This window comes from Ostrea edulis, chromosome 5 (assembly GCF_947568905.1).
Source record: "Ostrea edulis chromosome 5, xbOstEdul1.1, whole genome shotgun sequence".
NCBI classification, from domain to species: domain Eukaryota; kingdom Metazoa; phylum Mollusca; class Bivalvia; order Ostreida; family Ostreidae; genus Ostrea; species Ostrea edulis.
The window spans coordinates 51,183,906-51,198,083 of NC_079168.1; the positions used below are offsets into that span (position 1 = coordinate 51,183,906).

The window sequence follows — 14,178 nt, forward strand, 5'->3', positions numbered from 1 at the left end:
AAAGGTGGCCCATACAATAAGGTCACAAGAAACCTTTGTACCAAGTATGAGCTTTTACTGTAATGTTTCAATACAAAGTTATGATCTGGGACATATATTTCTAGCTTTTCTTTACCCTTCACCTTAGACAAATGACTTTGGTGCAGGGTCATGACATACCATTTGTTTATGGGCAAATTTTGTGCCATGTACAGTCTATATTATCTCCATTACAAACTTATGGTTCAGACAATTTAACTTTTTTTACCGTTGACCTTGATTTAATGACCTAGGTTCAGGATCACAGTATGCTGTCTGGTCAATATATGATCTTTTGATGTTGTTATGACCCAGACCAATGCTCCTGTTCAACTGGTAAATTTCAACTAGGTCAAATGACCTACCTTAAACATTGTCTGATCATAATCAATCTCTCCATTAAACATAGACTTCTTTTGTCTCTTTACTACAAATTGATGGACTAGACACACAGTGGGATGGATTGATGGACTAGACACACAGTGGGATGGATTGATGGACTAGACACACAGTGGGATGGATTGATGGACTAGACACACAGTGGGATGGATTGATGGACTAGACACACAGTGGGATGGATTGATGGACTAGACACACAGTGGGATGTAACATATACTATGGAATCATTTATATTCATTAAGGCCTATTTTTGTAGATTGCAGCAAAATTTTTACAGAAATATACTAGTATAAATGTAATAATTCCGAATCTTCCCATGTCAGCGCGAGTTATAGCTAGGCAACATGTTTGTTTAAAGTCAGTATATGAGACATACATGTACATGCATTCCAACTTGGAGCCTAAACCCTAGCTTTAGAACTGTAGCTCATGGGAATTTTAAAGTAATAAATGATCCAATGCAAACTTTATCTCAGAGAGCTAGTTCTGCAGCCACCGGGAAATCGAAATTTTACAATTTTGGTAGAGGTAATTAAGCACACAGTTTGTCCGTGCAAAAGCAACAAAGAATATTTAATGCATTTTCACCGATATAACATATTTAGAACTGCCTTATGGAATGAACCCGATTTAAGGAACATCAATTTCATAATTTCTGTAGAGGACTCCCTAGCTGTTATGTGATTATAAGCTCAGTTTTTCTGTTGGATTACATTTTATAAAGTTTTGGCCATGCCCCTAGGGGAGCTGAGACCATGCCAGTTATAATTTTAGCTCCACTGACCCTTATTAGATGCTAGGTGTCGAATCTAGTAAAAAGTGAAGTTACATCTATGGGAGACTACCCATATTTCAAAGTGCATTCTCCCCATCCATGCACGTTTTGCCCCATCTCATGGGTGCAAGTGTCTTGAAATTTACAATTTCTGTCCCAAAGATTCTTCATACCAAATTCAAAAAGAATCAGAAGGGTAGATATCAAAAAGAAGATAAAATTGTGCAAGTGTTAACGGATGTTGACCAATAGAAATGGGTCACTGGAGTGACTCAGGTGACCTAAAAAGCCTACACTGAATCAGCCTATTGACTCTGTGGCTACTTGGTTTTACTGTCTTGCACTGCACTGAATCAGCTTATTGACTCTGTGGCTACTTGGTGCTTGGTTTTACTGTCTTACACAACAAAAAGGTTATTTAGTTATAGGCTGATAATGTGCCTTATGGTTCTTTAATTTTCAATCCAAGTTGGATACACAATATCATTGAAACTCGAAATCCAACCCTGTGCTACTCACTGATTCAACTACTGTTTGGGTTCTAATAATTATGTGGAACAAAATGCACTGAATTTCATATTACTTTCAATAAGAAAAAAAAACCAATACACCATTTATATGTTTTAATGCATTAAGTTCATTACCATATAAACAAAGTGCACAACAATTTTAGTTCCCTTTTTTTTGCAATGCATTGTAAAAATTGCTATGAAGCAACTTCTATCACAGGAGTTCATCAAGAAATATTTCTTTACACGTAGTAAAAACTTGACCATTGATCCCTACTATCAATAAAATACATGTGTAATGGTATAGAAATGTTCCAATTCATACAACATTTATTCAGAAATTTAATGAAAAGCTCTTGTGCTGCAATCTGTTGTCGTGCAGGTACATTCTCTACTTCAGACTGAACTTTCTTTGTTTCGTTTCAGCAAGGACATTACTTTCTCAGATCTACATGTACATGCATACACACCACAAATATTTTTGACCACTCCAAGGCATTCTACAAGTACATGTTTTTTATATGATGAAAATAATTCCATAACATAAAAGTCTACTTCATGTACATGTAAAATTTTCATGAACACAAAAAATATGTATAGCACAATAAATTATATATATATATATATATATTTTTTTTTTACATAAATGCACCTCTAAACGAATGGCAAAAATTGAACAGTTACTCCTTCATATGCCATGTATATTACAATTAAAACATCACAAAAAAAACAATTTAATGGAAAACTGTTTGAATCCATTAACCCTGTCACAAGTGGCTGTTCAGAAGAGAAATGAAATGGCCCTTTAATCTACCATGTATGAATCCCTCTTGCATAATTCAAATGATAAGGTTAAACATGTGGACAGACAATGGACTAAAATTAACATGCTCTCTGATCTTCGATCTCTAGGGCATGAAAATATTGGACAATCTGATTGCTTGGTTACATGAATTGTGAATAGTAAAAGCATGTACAGCATAACGTACAAAAACAAGAGAAATTATGGTGAAGTTTTGTTTTAACAGGAGCGATATACTTATACATGTACACATTTAACAGCTTGGCAGGTAATGAAAAAAGAGCATCGCAGTGTGATGCATCCCTTCATAACTGGGCATACCTTGTATTTCAATCCATTTTATATCAGCATTATGCACTCACTCAAACCATCGTGTTACTAAATCTACAGTTTATATATCCCCTCCGACTCTTTTCAAGATGTACGATAATCATGGAAGTTTTGATAAGTTTAATTAGTTCTGTCTACCTTCTGTTTTTCTTTTGTTGCAGATCTTCCACTGTGCCTCTGTAGACACTAATGTACAAGGAAATGCTTTCTTCAGTATTTTACCTTAAAGTCTAAAAATGCATCTTGTATTGACAGCAAACTATAGTGAACTTGAACTATATATCAATAATTCTTTGCAATGTCTGTTCATGCATGAATGTACAGAGAAATGTTATCACAGCTGAAATGATGAAATTTGCCCAGTGACCAGTGGCTACTATGCAGGTGGCTCAGGCTGGACATGGTTCCCTGGACCATGCATTTCTGGTTGATATGTCAGAAGTACAACCATCACCCACAGGTGAAGCAACACCTGAAATCACATGTTTCATCAAATTATTTTCCCTACACAGAATGAAAATATATATGCCACCACAAAGACACCTTAAAAACATTTTCAAAGATGCTAATCATTAAAAATGAGACATTAATGGGGGATTATTAAATATATTTAAAGTTGCTAGCACTTACAAAAACCAATGAATAATACAAATCAAATTGATTCTGAATATTTTATCGAATTTGATGGAGTATAATTGACAGAGAAAATTCAAGTAAAATAGAAAAACTTCCAAAAATCACATCTCAATGATTTCTACTTTGCTCAGGTTTGAGAGCCTTATCACTGTGACATCACAATGTACCCAACAGCTATAACATCACAGCCTACTATGCCATATAGCTATTAAAGTAACAACAGCCACTATTATGACATGGAGTCTCTGACAAAATATATTTCCAGCACATGATCAGACTGTCCTGCCTGTCCTTGAAGGTGTTCAAACCATATTCTTCTCTGATCAACTTCAAAACGATTTTCATGCAAAAGATAGGTTTCTTTAATAAAGTTTAAAACTTTACCATAGTTACAAACCTAAAACTTCCTTGTAAGAAAGATAAAGACTGGAGATCGTTTTTATTAAAAAGAAATGTCTCCCCAGCTCCCCAAATTGGAAGTGCTCCAAATGAAACCTCCTCCCTTTAATGTACTGCATCGTATGGAGGAGAAAGCATGAGTAGGAACATGGACAATATGAACTCCGATAAGCCATATAGGAGAAGTGTTCACAAACTATTTTACACCCTCCACCCCTCAGATCCACTATAACTTTAAGGGAAACAATTGGGTCCTCCTGTCCCTGCAAAATGCACATCTGCAAATGGCATTGAAGCATTGTACAAATTTTCAAGTATATATCGGATAAGCCATATAAAAGAAGCGATCACAAGCTATTTTACATCCTCACCCCTCTTAGATCCACTATAACTTTTAAGAAAATAATTGGATCCTCCTGTCCCGACAATATGCATATCTACAAATGGCAATGAAGCATTGTTCAAAGTTTCAATTCTATCCAATAAGCCATATAGGAGGAGAAGTGTTCACAAGCTATTTTACATCCTCACCCCTCTTAGAGCCACTATAACTTTTAAGAAAATAATTGGATCCTCCTGTCCCGACAATATGCACATCTACATATGGCATTGAAGCATTGTACAAAGTTTCAGATCTATCTGATAAGCCATATACGAGGAGAAGCATTCACAAGATTTGTGACAGATAGACGGACAGAAAGTACAAAAACAATATGTCTCCCCCTGAAAGAGAGAAGACATAATGAAGGTTGTAAAGCATATTTACTGCCAGGTAACACAATACTCAGTAAATAGAGAGAGAGAGAGAGAGAGAGAGAGAGAGAGAGAGAGAGAGAGAGAGAGAGAGAGAGAGAGAGAGTGTGTGTGTGTGTGTGTGAATGATGTGTATATATGCACAGCACAATAAACTTGTTATCACATATTTCCTTCACATGCACAAAGAAAAAAAATCAAGAAATGAATTACAGTCCAGGCATAAAACTTGACACTGTGTATCAATGCCAGCAACAGGCACATTCCTATGACAGAAAAAACCCACATAACCCCCCTCCCCCCCTTTGTTTTACTTCTTTGACTCAGATGAGCTAAAAATGCTTACCATGTACATGAGGATAAACACTCTGGCTATGGGATATCTTCGGAGAAACACTCCAAGTCTTATGCTGTCAAACAGATAATGTTGAAACAAATAAATTAGAAGCACACTTTTAAAACACCCTCAAAACTTGTCAGCCATTCTACAATACCAGTACACATAAAAAGGCATTATCTCTTGCCTGAATTTGTCAATGACATTGGCAGCCCTTTTCATTTTCTTGGTGACTTCATGATCTGTTGCAGTCTCCCTCATAAAGCCAGGGTATCTCTGTCGCACTGTAAGTACAGAGGTTATATGTAGACACATGTATTTCGTATGGCTTAATGGATAACATTACACCAAAACAAAATGAAAGAAAAAAAATTCTTCAAGAAAAGTTGAATGACACTCTCAGAAAACATGCACTGCCCAAAGTATATACAAAAATATGTCATGTGAATGTACAGTGGGGGCTCTGTAATCCTCATAACAATCCAGATGCTTCACCTTCCAGACCATATTTTGGGGAAACCTGAATCTAAAATGTTATTTTGTATCGTTAATCCAGAAAATTGTAATCCAAATCTGGATTGCCAGTTTTTACTACAAGACGTTATAATTCATTAAAAATTGTTTCATTAATCCAGATAGTAAAGTATTTGGAAAGCCAGTCTCAGAAAATTTTAGCAAAGTGTAAATTGTAAAGTGCCTAGATTAATGAGGCTCCACTGTATTTATTGAGAGGTAAAACTAAAGTGGCCATTACAGGAAAAGGTCTTCTCTGTGACTGGGCAGTGTTTTACTGGTGTGATATTTACCTTCCTCATCATCATGTACATTGACAACAGTTGTGTTTGTCCTCAATGAAGATGACTGGACATCCTTATACTGTTGCTGTGATAAGAAATCAGAAGAGTGAGATTGAATGATTCAGGATTGAAATGTTGACAGTACTAATACACCTTACAGGATTAACCACAAAGTTATGATATTTACAATCTATCTTCAATACTTAAATGTATTTAGAATACTGATTACAAAATGTGGTAATCCTAGGTTTCTCCATGTACTGCTATTCTCTCCAGTGATAAGAACAAAGAGTTTTTTGTGGTAAATAAATGGTTAATTCATGTAGAATGCTTCAATCAACGGGAAATTCATGTAGCACTTTAACCTATGGACGATTCTTACCTCAAGTCTCTCCAGCTGTAAGGCCAGTGAGTTTTTCTGAGTGCTCAATGTCTCTAGAGTTGTCTGCTTTTGAATCAGACTCTCTGTCAGAGTTTTCACTCGAGCCTCCAGCTCATTCTCGGTAGACGAGCTCATGGACTTCGTCATTATCTGATTAAAAATAAAACAGAATTTCAGAACCAGATTTCCAGATTTGTACATACTGTGATCTATTCAGTACATACATACACATTGGGTTTTTTTTTTAAAGATTCACACATCAAATTGTTCCTATGTATGTAAAGTTTATATTTTCGCAGGATTCATATTAAATTGTACACTACGAATGCAAAGTTTTTATCATATTTTTTTGTTAATTCTACATTAAATGCCTTCCAAATCCATTCTGTGGTATCTATATAGGAAAATGAAGCATAAGTTTCTCATCAAAAGAGTTCCTCATTACAACAAGAGGCCCACAGGCCTTATCGGTCACCTGAATACTAGTGAAAAAGTATCACTACTTCCATGGGCTATGAAATCTAGAAAAAAATTTCCTTTTCTGAATATCTAAGCTAAATTCTAATGTTCAGCAACAGTATAAAACAAGATGTGTTCTTAAAACAACACTGCTCTCAAAAGTGCATACACTGATGAAAGGCTTTAAAGAATAGGTGTATTAACATTAAAACATCTGCAAGTACGCATTTAAATTTTATACAGTATCAGCAAACTTACACATAAATACTATATACTAAGTTTGGCCCTACCCTGGGGTCAGAACCCTTACTCTGGGGATCATCAAATTTACAATTTTGGTAAGAGACTACCTGCTCTATCCATTTAGTTTCAATTTAGTATAAATAGCACTAAAGAAGATGTTATTCAAGTGTTTTGCACATAAACACTATATAATAAGTTTGGCCCCACCCTGGAGTCAGAACCCCTACCCCGGGGATCATGAAAATTACAATTTTGGTAGAGGCCTTCCTGCCCTACATCACTATGCATTTAGTTTTTCTTATACATGTACAGTTCTAGAGAAAAAGATTTTTGAAAATTGGTCAATTTTGGGCAGTTTTTACCCCACCCCTAAGGCCCCAGGGGTGCAGGAGTCCTGAAATTTACAATTTATGTTCCCCTTGTTCCAAATATGTTTCATACCAGATTTGAAAAGAATTGGAATGATAGTTATCAAGAAGAAGTTAAAAATGTCTATTGTTTACACATTTGATAACTGACCATTTTGACCCCACCCCGATACCATCAAATTTACAATTTTGGTAAAGGACTACCTGTTCTTTCTAAATATCTATTTACTTTTAATCTAATATCAATAGTATTAAAGAAGATGTTATTCAAGTGTTTTACACATAAACACTATATACCAAGTTTGGCCCCGCCCTGGGGTCAGAACCCCAACCCCGGGGATCATGAAATTTACAATTTTGGTAGAGGCCTTCCTGCTCTACATCACCATGCATTTAGTTTTTCTTACATGTGTGTGGTTCTTGAGAAGAAGATTTTTGAAAATTGGTCAATTTTGGGCAGTTTTTGCCCCGCCCCTAGGGCCCCAGGGATGCTGGAGTCCTAAAATTTACAATTTATGCCCCCCTTGTCCCAATGATGCTTCATACCAAATTTGAAAAGAATTGGACTGGTAGTTATCAAGAAGAAGTTAAAAATGTTCCATTGTTAATGCACGACGGACAACGACGGACGAAAACCAATTGCAATAGGTCACCTGAGTTTACTCAGGTGACCTAATAAATGTTACATTTGATCATGTAAATTCAGAAATATTTACCTGATTTCTGAGTTTCTCTATCTCCGTCTCTCTGTCTTTTATACAAGTCTGGTAAGACATCTTGGTTTTCCTCAATTCCTCAATGTTGTACTGAAGCTCCTATCCAAAAATATTCATCAAAGGTCAACATTATTATTTCTAATACTTCACATACATTTATTTCTGGTGATTTTTATATGAGTTCATTGTTGCCTTGCAGTTAAATTCAGACAACTCAGGTGAAATATGTGTCCTTCATAGTTAGACCTGCTGCACTATCTGGCATGACATGATTTTCATATCTTAGTGCAGCCATAATGCAGCGTTGTACTTCACACTAATGTAATACACAATCATATATATGTAAACTGTCAAACATCGTGCTCTCGTATTATTTATTAGGGAATGTGGATTAATATTCAATTTTAATGCGAGACCTAGTAAAACAAGACCTAGAGTCTACAGGATGGGATACGATCAATCCACTGGATCGCCAAGTATGGAAAAAGAAACTTTGACCTCGACAGAACAACCAGGCCTCGCCCTTGCAAAAGGATTAATTTGGCCTGGATAATCAAAATGGATGCTGATGAATGCTGTTTTCAAATAATTACAAAGAATTAGCGCACTCAGTTATCCTCTGTAACATTGACATGGATTATTACATAGATGATTTGTGGATTTTGATTATAAGCTGTCTTCCTGTACATTTAATAAACATGATTAAAAGCTTTACATCAGTGATGTGGTGAATAGGTATAGATTTATTATTACATGCCGGTAATTTTACTTATGCATATATCAAGCATGCTTTTACATTCACCTCATTTGCTGGTACAAACACTGTTCATGTGCAAGTATATGTACACAAGAAATATCAACATCGAATAAATTTACCAAATAATCAAACATCCTTTGAATAAAGATAGTAATCATATAATAGAATAATGAAAATAGCAATTCTGATATCCATAGTTTTTAGTGAAAAAAACATGTATCACATCATGAACCTTCAAAACTCATGAATGGGACGTTGTGGGTTTGCGCTCTATATACACCTTGACCACATCAAACCTAAAAGATTTCCACTAATCTTCCATATCTATCAAAATAATATGCACAAAAAGTTTCTATGAGACTGCACATATTTTTTGAGAATTTTTTCCTGGCCTGGAGGTTATAAAACTTTTTTGAGCACGTTTTCATACTCAAACTCAAACTCCGTGCTCTAAATCGTACTCATACTCAAAAGTGAAGGCTATAAAACTTTTATAAAATTGTTCTCATACTCAAATGGAGTACATGCTCAAGATTTTCGAGTATGCTTTGGAGCTTGCTCAGAGTTGTACTCAAACCAAACATGGCTAAGTTTGAGTATGAGTACTGTAAAAGTTTTATAACCTCCAGGCAGTACTTGGACAAGACTGCCACCAGTAGAATTTTTGTTGATAAACAAAACATGCTACTTCTGCATTGCTGTAAAATGTGATATTTTCCTATTACACATGTGTATAGTCTCTCATTCCTGATAAATGAGCTATCAATGTACTCATTTCGCAAGTGAGTACATATGTGAAATATTTGATTGATCAGTGTGCTTTACCTGTTTCTGTTTTAAAAGTTCCTGTTCTGCATCCTCCCTCCTCTGCTTCTCGCTGCGGACATTGTCTTCCATCGATCGGATCTGTTCATTAGCAGTGTCATTGTCATGCTGAAGCTGGGTCTCCATATCCTAAGTGAAAAAGATCTTCATTATCCATTATTGGAAATTTCAATTACTTCAAATGAAATGATGACCTCATCAATACCCTTTTAAAAATTATAAACAAGAGACAAAGAAGTTCCAAATTATAACATATAGTCAGTCTTCAATGTTAGCATCTGTAAATCCTACACATAATAGTGAATTCACAATTTACCAAGAGCTCCATCCTCATGTTCTCAATGGTGATCTTGTACTGCTGTAGTTCCTCCTTAAACATGTCTCGTTCCTGCTTTACTGAGTCATACTCCAGACTAGACACACCCGCAGATTCCCCTGAGGCCCCTGATCCCTCCCTCAGACTGGCAATTAGTCTCTCCTTGGACTAAATATTTAAAAAAGGCCTGTCTTCAGAACATTTTTAGAAGACAATCTTAGAAAAAACATCAAGACTTCATATCTTACAAACAAGTGACAGTATTTTCTATTCCACAGTCATTTGAATGCTTGGAATGAATATGATCTAATCAAGCGTACCTGTAAAATCCTTGCTGCCTTCTCTTTATAGTCAGCCAACTCTTGTTTAGTGCTCTCTGCATTCTGCTTGGCTGCTATCAGCTGATTGGCAAGATCACTAGCCTTACCTGTACAGCACAAACAGAGAGTAACATGTAAATGCACAATATACATGTATTTAATACAAGAGTTTAAAATTGTGAGATTGTTTACTTCCTTTACCAAAAATCAACATAGCACTTTCAGTACTGCATACAGTGTATATTTAGAATTTGAACCAAAAATATAAATCCTGTTCTTTATATACCTTTTTCCTCTGTTGCCCTTCTGTCTGCAGCTGTTAAGGCATCAGCTAAAGTCCTCTGTTCCTCCTCCAGTCGACTCTGTCGATCCGACGCTTCTTGCTGTAAACATGATAAACAAAAGTATAACCAAAGACACAGAGAGGAGTCTTCCACAGAAATCATTGGTCAGTTACACATTAACTTGCACTTGTTCGAGTGAAAGGAATTTATCGAACAACAACCCACGTACACAAGGGCACATTCATCATTAGTAAGCGTACACACCTGCACTTGTTTGAGAGCACCTTGTTCTCTTTGTAGCGCAGCCTCTACTTCTGACAGTTTCGCTTGGAGTGAATCCAGAGCTTGACTATGTACTCCACTAGAATCAGTGTGGTCCCTTAATATTCTGAAATCCACAAAGTGAGTGTTTAATGCATAGCCATCAAGATAATGCTACAGTACAAACAGGATCAATACAATGAATTTATATAAAAACTGTATTTAACCAATTTCAGTATCAATCTTTAGGCCGAATACTTGGTTTAATAATTCTACATGTAAAACTTTCAAATACATGGCACAAGTAGTATGTGTATAGCAATCTAATTAAAGTATATCTTCAATTTGCTTCCTGTATACTGATGTGTCTAAGTAAACACTAGTGATGGGCAATTGGTTTAAAATCATAATCGATAATCGTTTTGTAATCGGGAGTAGAAAACCGATCGATTTTCGATTAGTAACTAACCATTTTTCTATGCTATTTTAAAAATATAGTTTTCATTCAATATTATTTTTTTTAAACCTTCTGCACCACCATGTATGTTACTTTCTCTATACTATGAATAAAATGGAACCGGCATGGGCTTTACTCACGCTCACCATTTTGAAATAAACTAAATCACGAAACCAACTCGGTCCTTGTTATCCGCATTTTTATTTCCAATTTTGACAGCGAATTTCGATTAAATTTTTTTACAATCAATAATCGGAATCAAAAAGGGTAAACCAATCAATTTTCGATAATAATCGATCATCGTCCCATCACTAGTAAACACATCTGCATATAGGGACAACAAATAAAGAACTAATTTTAATTAGATTGAGTACACAGTTTATGATATTAAAAAGCTATTATGTATTTGTGTGAATATTAATTCAATTCTTACTGACCTCCCCCTCTCCTTCTGCAAATCAGAGACAGTTTGTTGTTTGGATTCGACCTCTTTGTCTGCCTCCTCCAAACGGATCCGGAGCACTCCGAGTTGAGAGTCCTTGGCTTGTATAGCCTCCATCAAATCCGACTCCCTGGACTGTAGCTCCCTTACAAACTGGTCCGACTGCGATTGGTTCCTCTGGTAACCATCCATTTTCTTCCTCATTAGCTCCGCTTCTGAAAATGCAAGAGGTATGCAATGTGAAAACTTGAAAAGCTTTGACTTAAAATTTGAATTCATACGTACTGTAGCTAAAGATTATGACAGCAAACTTAATATACAAGGTGAGCAAATATGCAATTTCCGAGTTGCCTAATAGTTAATCCCTTTGTGAAAGTCTTACACACAGTGAGACATACTTTCGTCCACACACAATGGATACAAATGCTTATCGCTGCCTTCATATATTGCCTAAAGGACGATTATCAGACATCATGCAACCATCCAAACTGCAGGGACACACAATATTACTAAGTTTATGAGTATTTGATAATAAAGTAGCTCAAAATATAAATCGATAATCACCATCTTTCTATGATTAAAGTATCACTCATGTAGAAAAAGAAATAAAAAAATAATTTCATATTTAATTTAATGGCCTAATGCAAAGAAATATTATTCTTGATATGGTCAGTTAAATGTACAAAGGCTGATATAAACAAAATTTACGCTTTCATAACTTCTATCCATATTTACATAGCTAGTCTAAAATATATGTATAATACATCTTGTACCCACCCAAGTGTTCAACAGAATACTGAACATACCTTCCTCACAGAAAAGCTGATATCTCGAAAGTTGCATATTTCTTTAATTTTAGGATACAAACCATTTTTTGCATCTTTGGACCTCTGAAGAACTGTAGACATTTCCTGGTTTAACGATGCCACTTCATTTTTCAGAAGTTTATTTTCCAGTTCTAATGATGAGACTTTCTGCTCTAGCTCTCCGTGTGGTTCTACTTCCTGGTTGCTATGTACACTGTTGCTAGGACTCTGTTCCAACATAGCATCTTCCAGGGCTGCCACATCAGTGTTGCCATCTAACTCTGTTGGACTACCATCTCCATGATCTGATTATAAATAAACATGAAATAGTCATGAAACTGCTGAATTAAACAGCAATATGTACTTGATTACCAATATCAAAATTTTTCTTTTTTGTACAATACGGTATTTCTTGTGTTTCTTTGTTTCATTGTGTTTGTGTTGTGCCCAAACTCAAATTTTGCTCATTAGGGAAAAAACTAATAAAAGTAGTTTGCAATAAATTTAATAATCTACAAAATTGGAGGGTTTTCTTAGGTCACTTCTTTGGTAAACAGGTGACTCCAGATGACTTAAAATTTGATCTCTTAAAATTCTTGATCTCTCAAAGTCAGATCTCAGCCCTGATTTTTCATCTGTTTGCCATGATTTCTTGAACTCAGAATCTCTAAACCCCTAAATCTCTTGGAAGCAAAATCTGGTTGTTAATATGCCTGTGGTATTTTATTAAATTTCACTCTGGATACCTTGAAGTGATTGAAACAAGGTATATTCTGCTTTGTAGGGACTGGTTTACCTGAGCCTGAAGGTAGAGATTCTATGTGCACTATAGAGGATCCACTAGTAGAGACAGGAGTGTCACTTTCTTGTATAACTTTCCCTCCCTTATTCGACAACACTGAAGATGTACTTGACTGTCTAGAATGTCTAGCACTACTGGCTGGTGTGGTCTTCTTTTTTGCTTCTAATGGTTCAGAACTGTTCAAAAAATCAAACAAGGCAGCATCCGTGTCCATTTTTTTCTTGGATGCCCCATCTTGACTTACAGATGTTTCTGGATTTGTCTGTTTGACGATAGTCTCTGACGGTTTAGGCTTCACACTTTTTGGAGCTCCACTGATCTGCAGTTTGCTAGGTTTTACTGGTGTGCTGACACCATATGAAGAAAAATCACCACTAGTCCTCGTTGACTTGGCAGGAACACTCTGGGAGCCTGTCTGTGGTAATTGTCTTGTTGACAGAGAGTGTGGCGTGGAGGCCTGCGTGTCAGACGTGACAGGAAGGGATGCGTTTAGTCGTGCATCCTCCTCAGTCTTAACCAGAGCTTGGGCTGCAGACTGGTCCAACTTGTTCAGGAAATCCTCAGCTTTCCCAGTCAGTCCCGACAACCACGACATCTTGCATCCTATAAAGAATATTAACCTCGTCTTTTTATACAGTCTACATATTTGCCACACTTCAATACAATCTATTCTTGACAATCACACTAATATATGAGATAGAGAGAGTTCCAGTTTAATTCCGCATTTAACTGTTAATGTTAAGAAAACTTGTAGAAAAAAAAAATCATTGAACATAACAATCTCGAGTCACGCAAACACGAAAATTATCACCGGTCTTGTTGTCTATTATGACAGGCTTACATCAAAATAACTGCTAACAATTAGATCTAGATCTATATATGTACAGTAATTCGTCAACTTCAAGTGATTGAAAAACAACAATGCAGCGTCTTTTACAACTGTTCCGTGCGTACTATCTTTCGTATTCCAATAAAACGCTAGAGA

The 14,178-nt window shown here is 35.9% G+C and overlaps 1 protein-coding gene across 1 annotated transcript; it reads right to left on the minus strand.

Moving 5' to 3' along the window:
- Positions 1–1,800: 1,800 nt before the first annotated feature.
- LOC125651814 (golgin subfamily A member 5-like) lies at positions 1,801–14,172 on the minus strand. Its single transcript, XM_048880594.2, has 15 exons — positions 14,035–14,172; positions 13,188–13,796; positions 12,454–12,696; positions 11,581–11,800; positions 10,690–10,813; positions 10,428–10,524; positions 10,142–10,248; positions 9,822–9,989; positions 9,506–9,634; positions 7,924–8,022; positions 6,138–6,287; positions 5,765–5,840; positions 5,146–5,242; positions 4,968–5,031; positions 1,801–3,305 (listed from the first exon to the last, which is right to left on the minus strand). Exons 2-15 carry the CDS (start codon positions 13,786–13,788, stop codon positions 3,210–3,212), a joined length of 2,271 nt encoding a protein of 756 aa, XP_048736551.2. The 5' UTR covers positions 13,789–13,796; positions 14,035–14,172; the 3' UTR covers positions 1,801–3,209.
- Positions 14,173–14,178: the final 6 nt, after the last annotated feature.

Excerpts from the sequence above, each read along its gene's own strand:
- LOC125651814 (XM_048880594.2), bottom strand. The coding sequence starts at position 13,788 with ATGTCGTGGTTGTCGGGACTGACTGGGAAAGCTGAGGATTTCCTGAAC. Across the intron at positions 12,697-13,187 it reads ATCTCTACCTTCAGGCTCAG|ATCATGGAGATGGTAGTCCA; the intron begins GTAAACCAGTCC and ends ATTTATAATCAG. Across the intron at positions 6,288-7,923 it reads TAGAGAAACTCAGAAATCAG|ATAATGACGAAGTCCATGAG; the intron begins GTAAATATTTCT and ends ATTTTTAATCAG.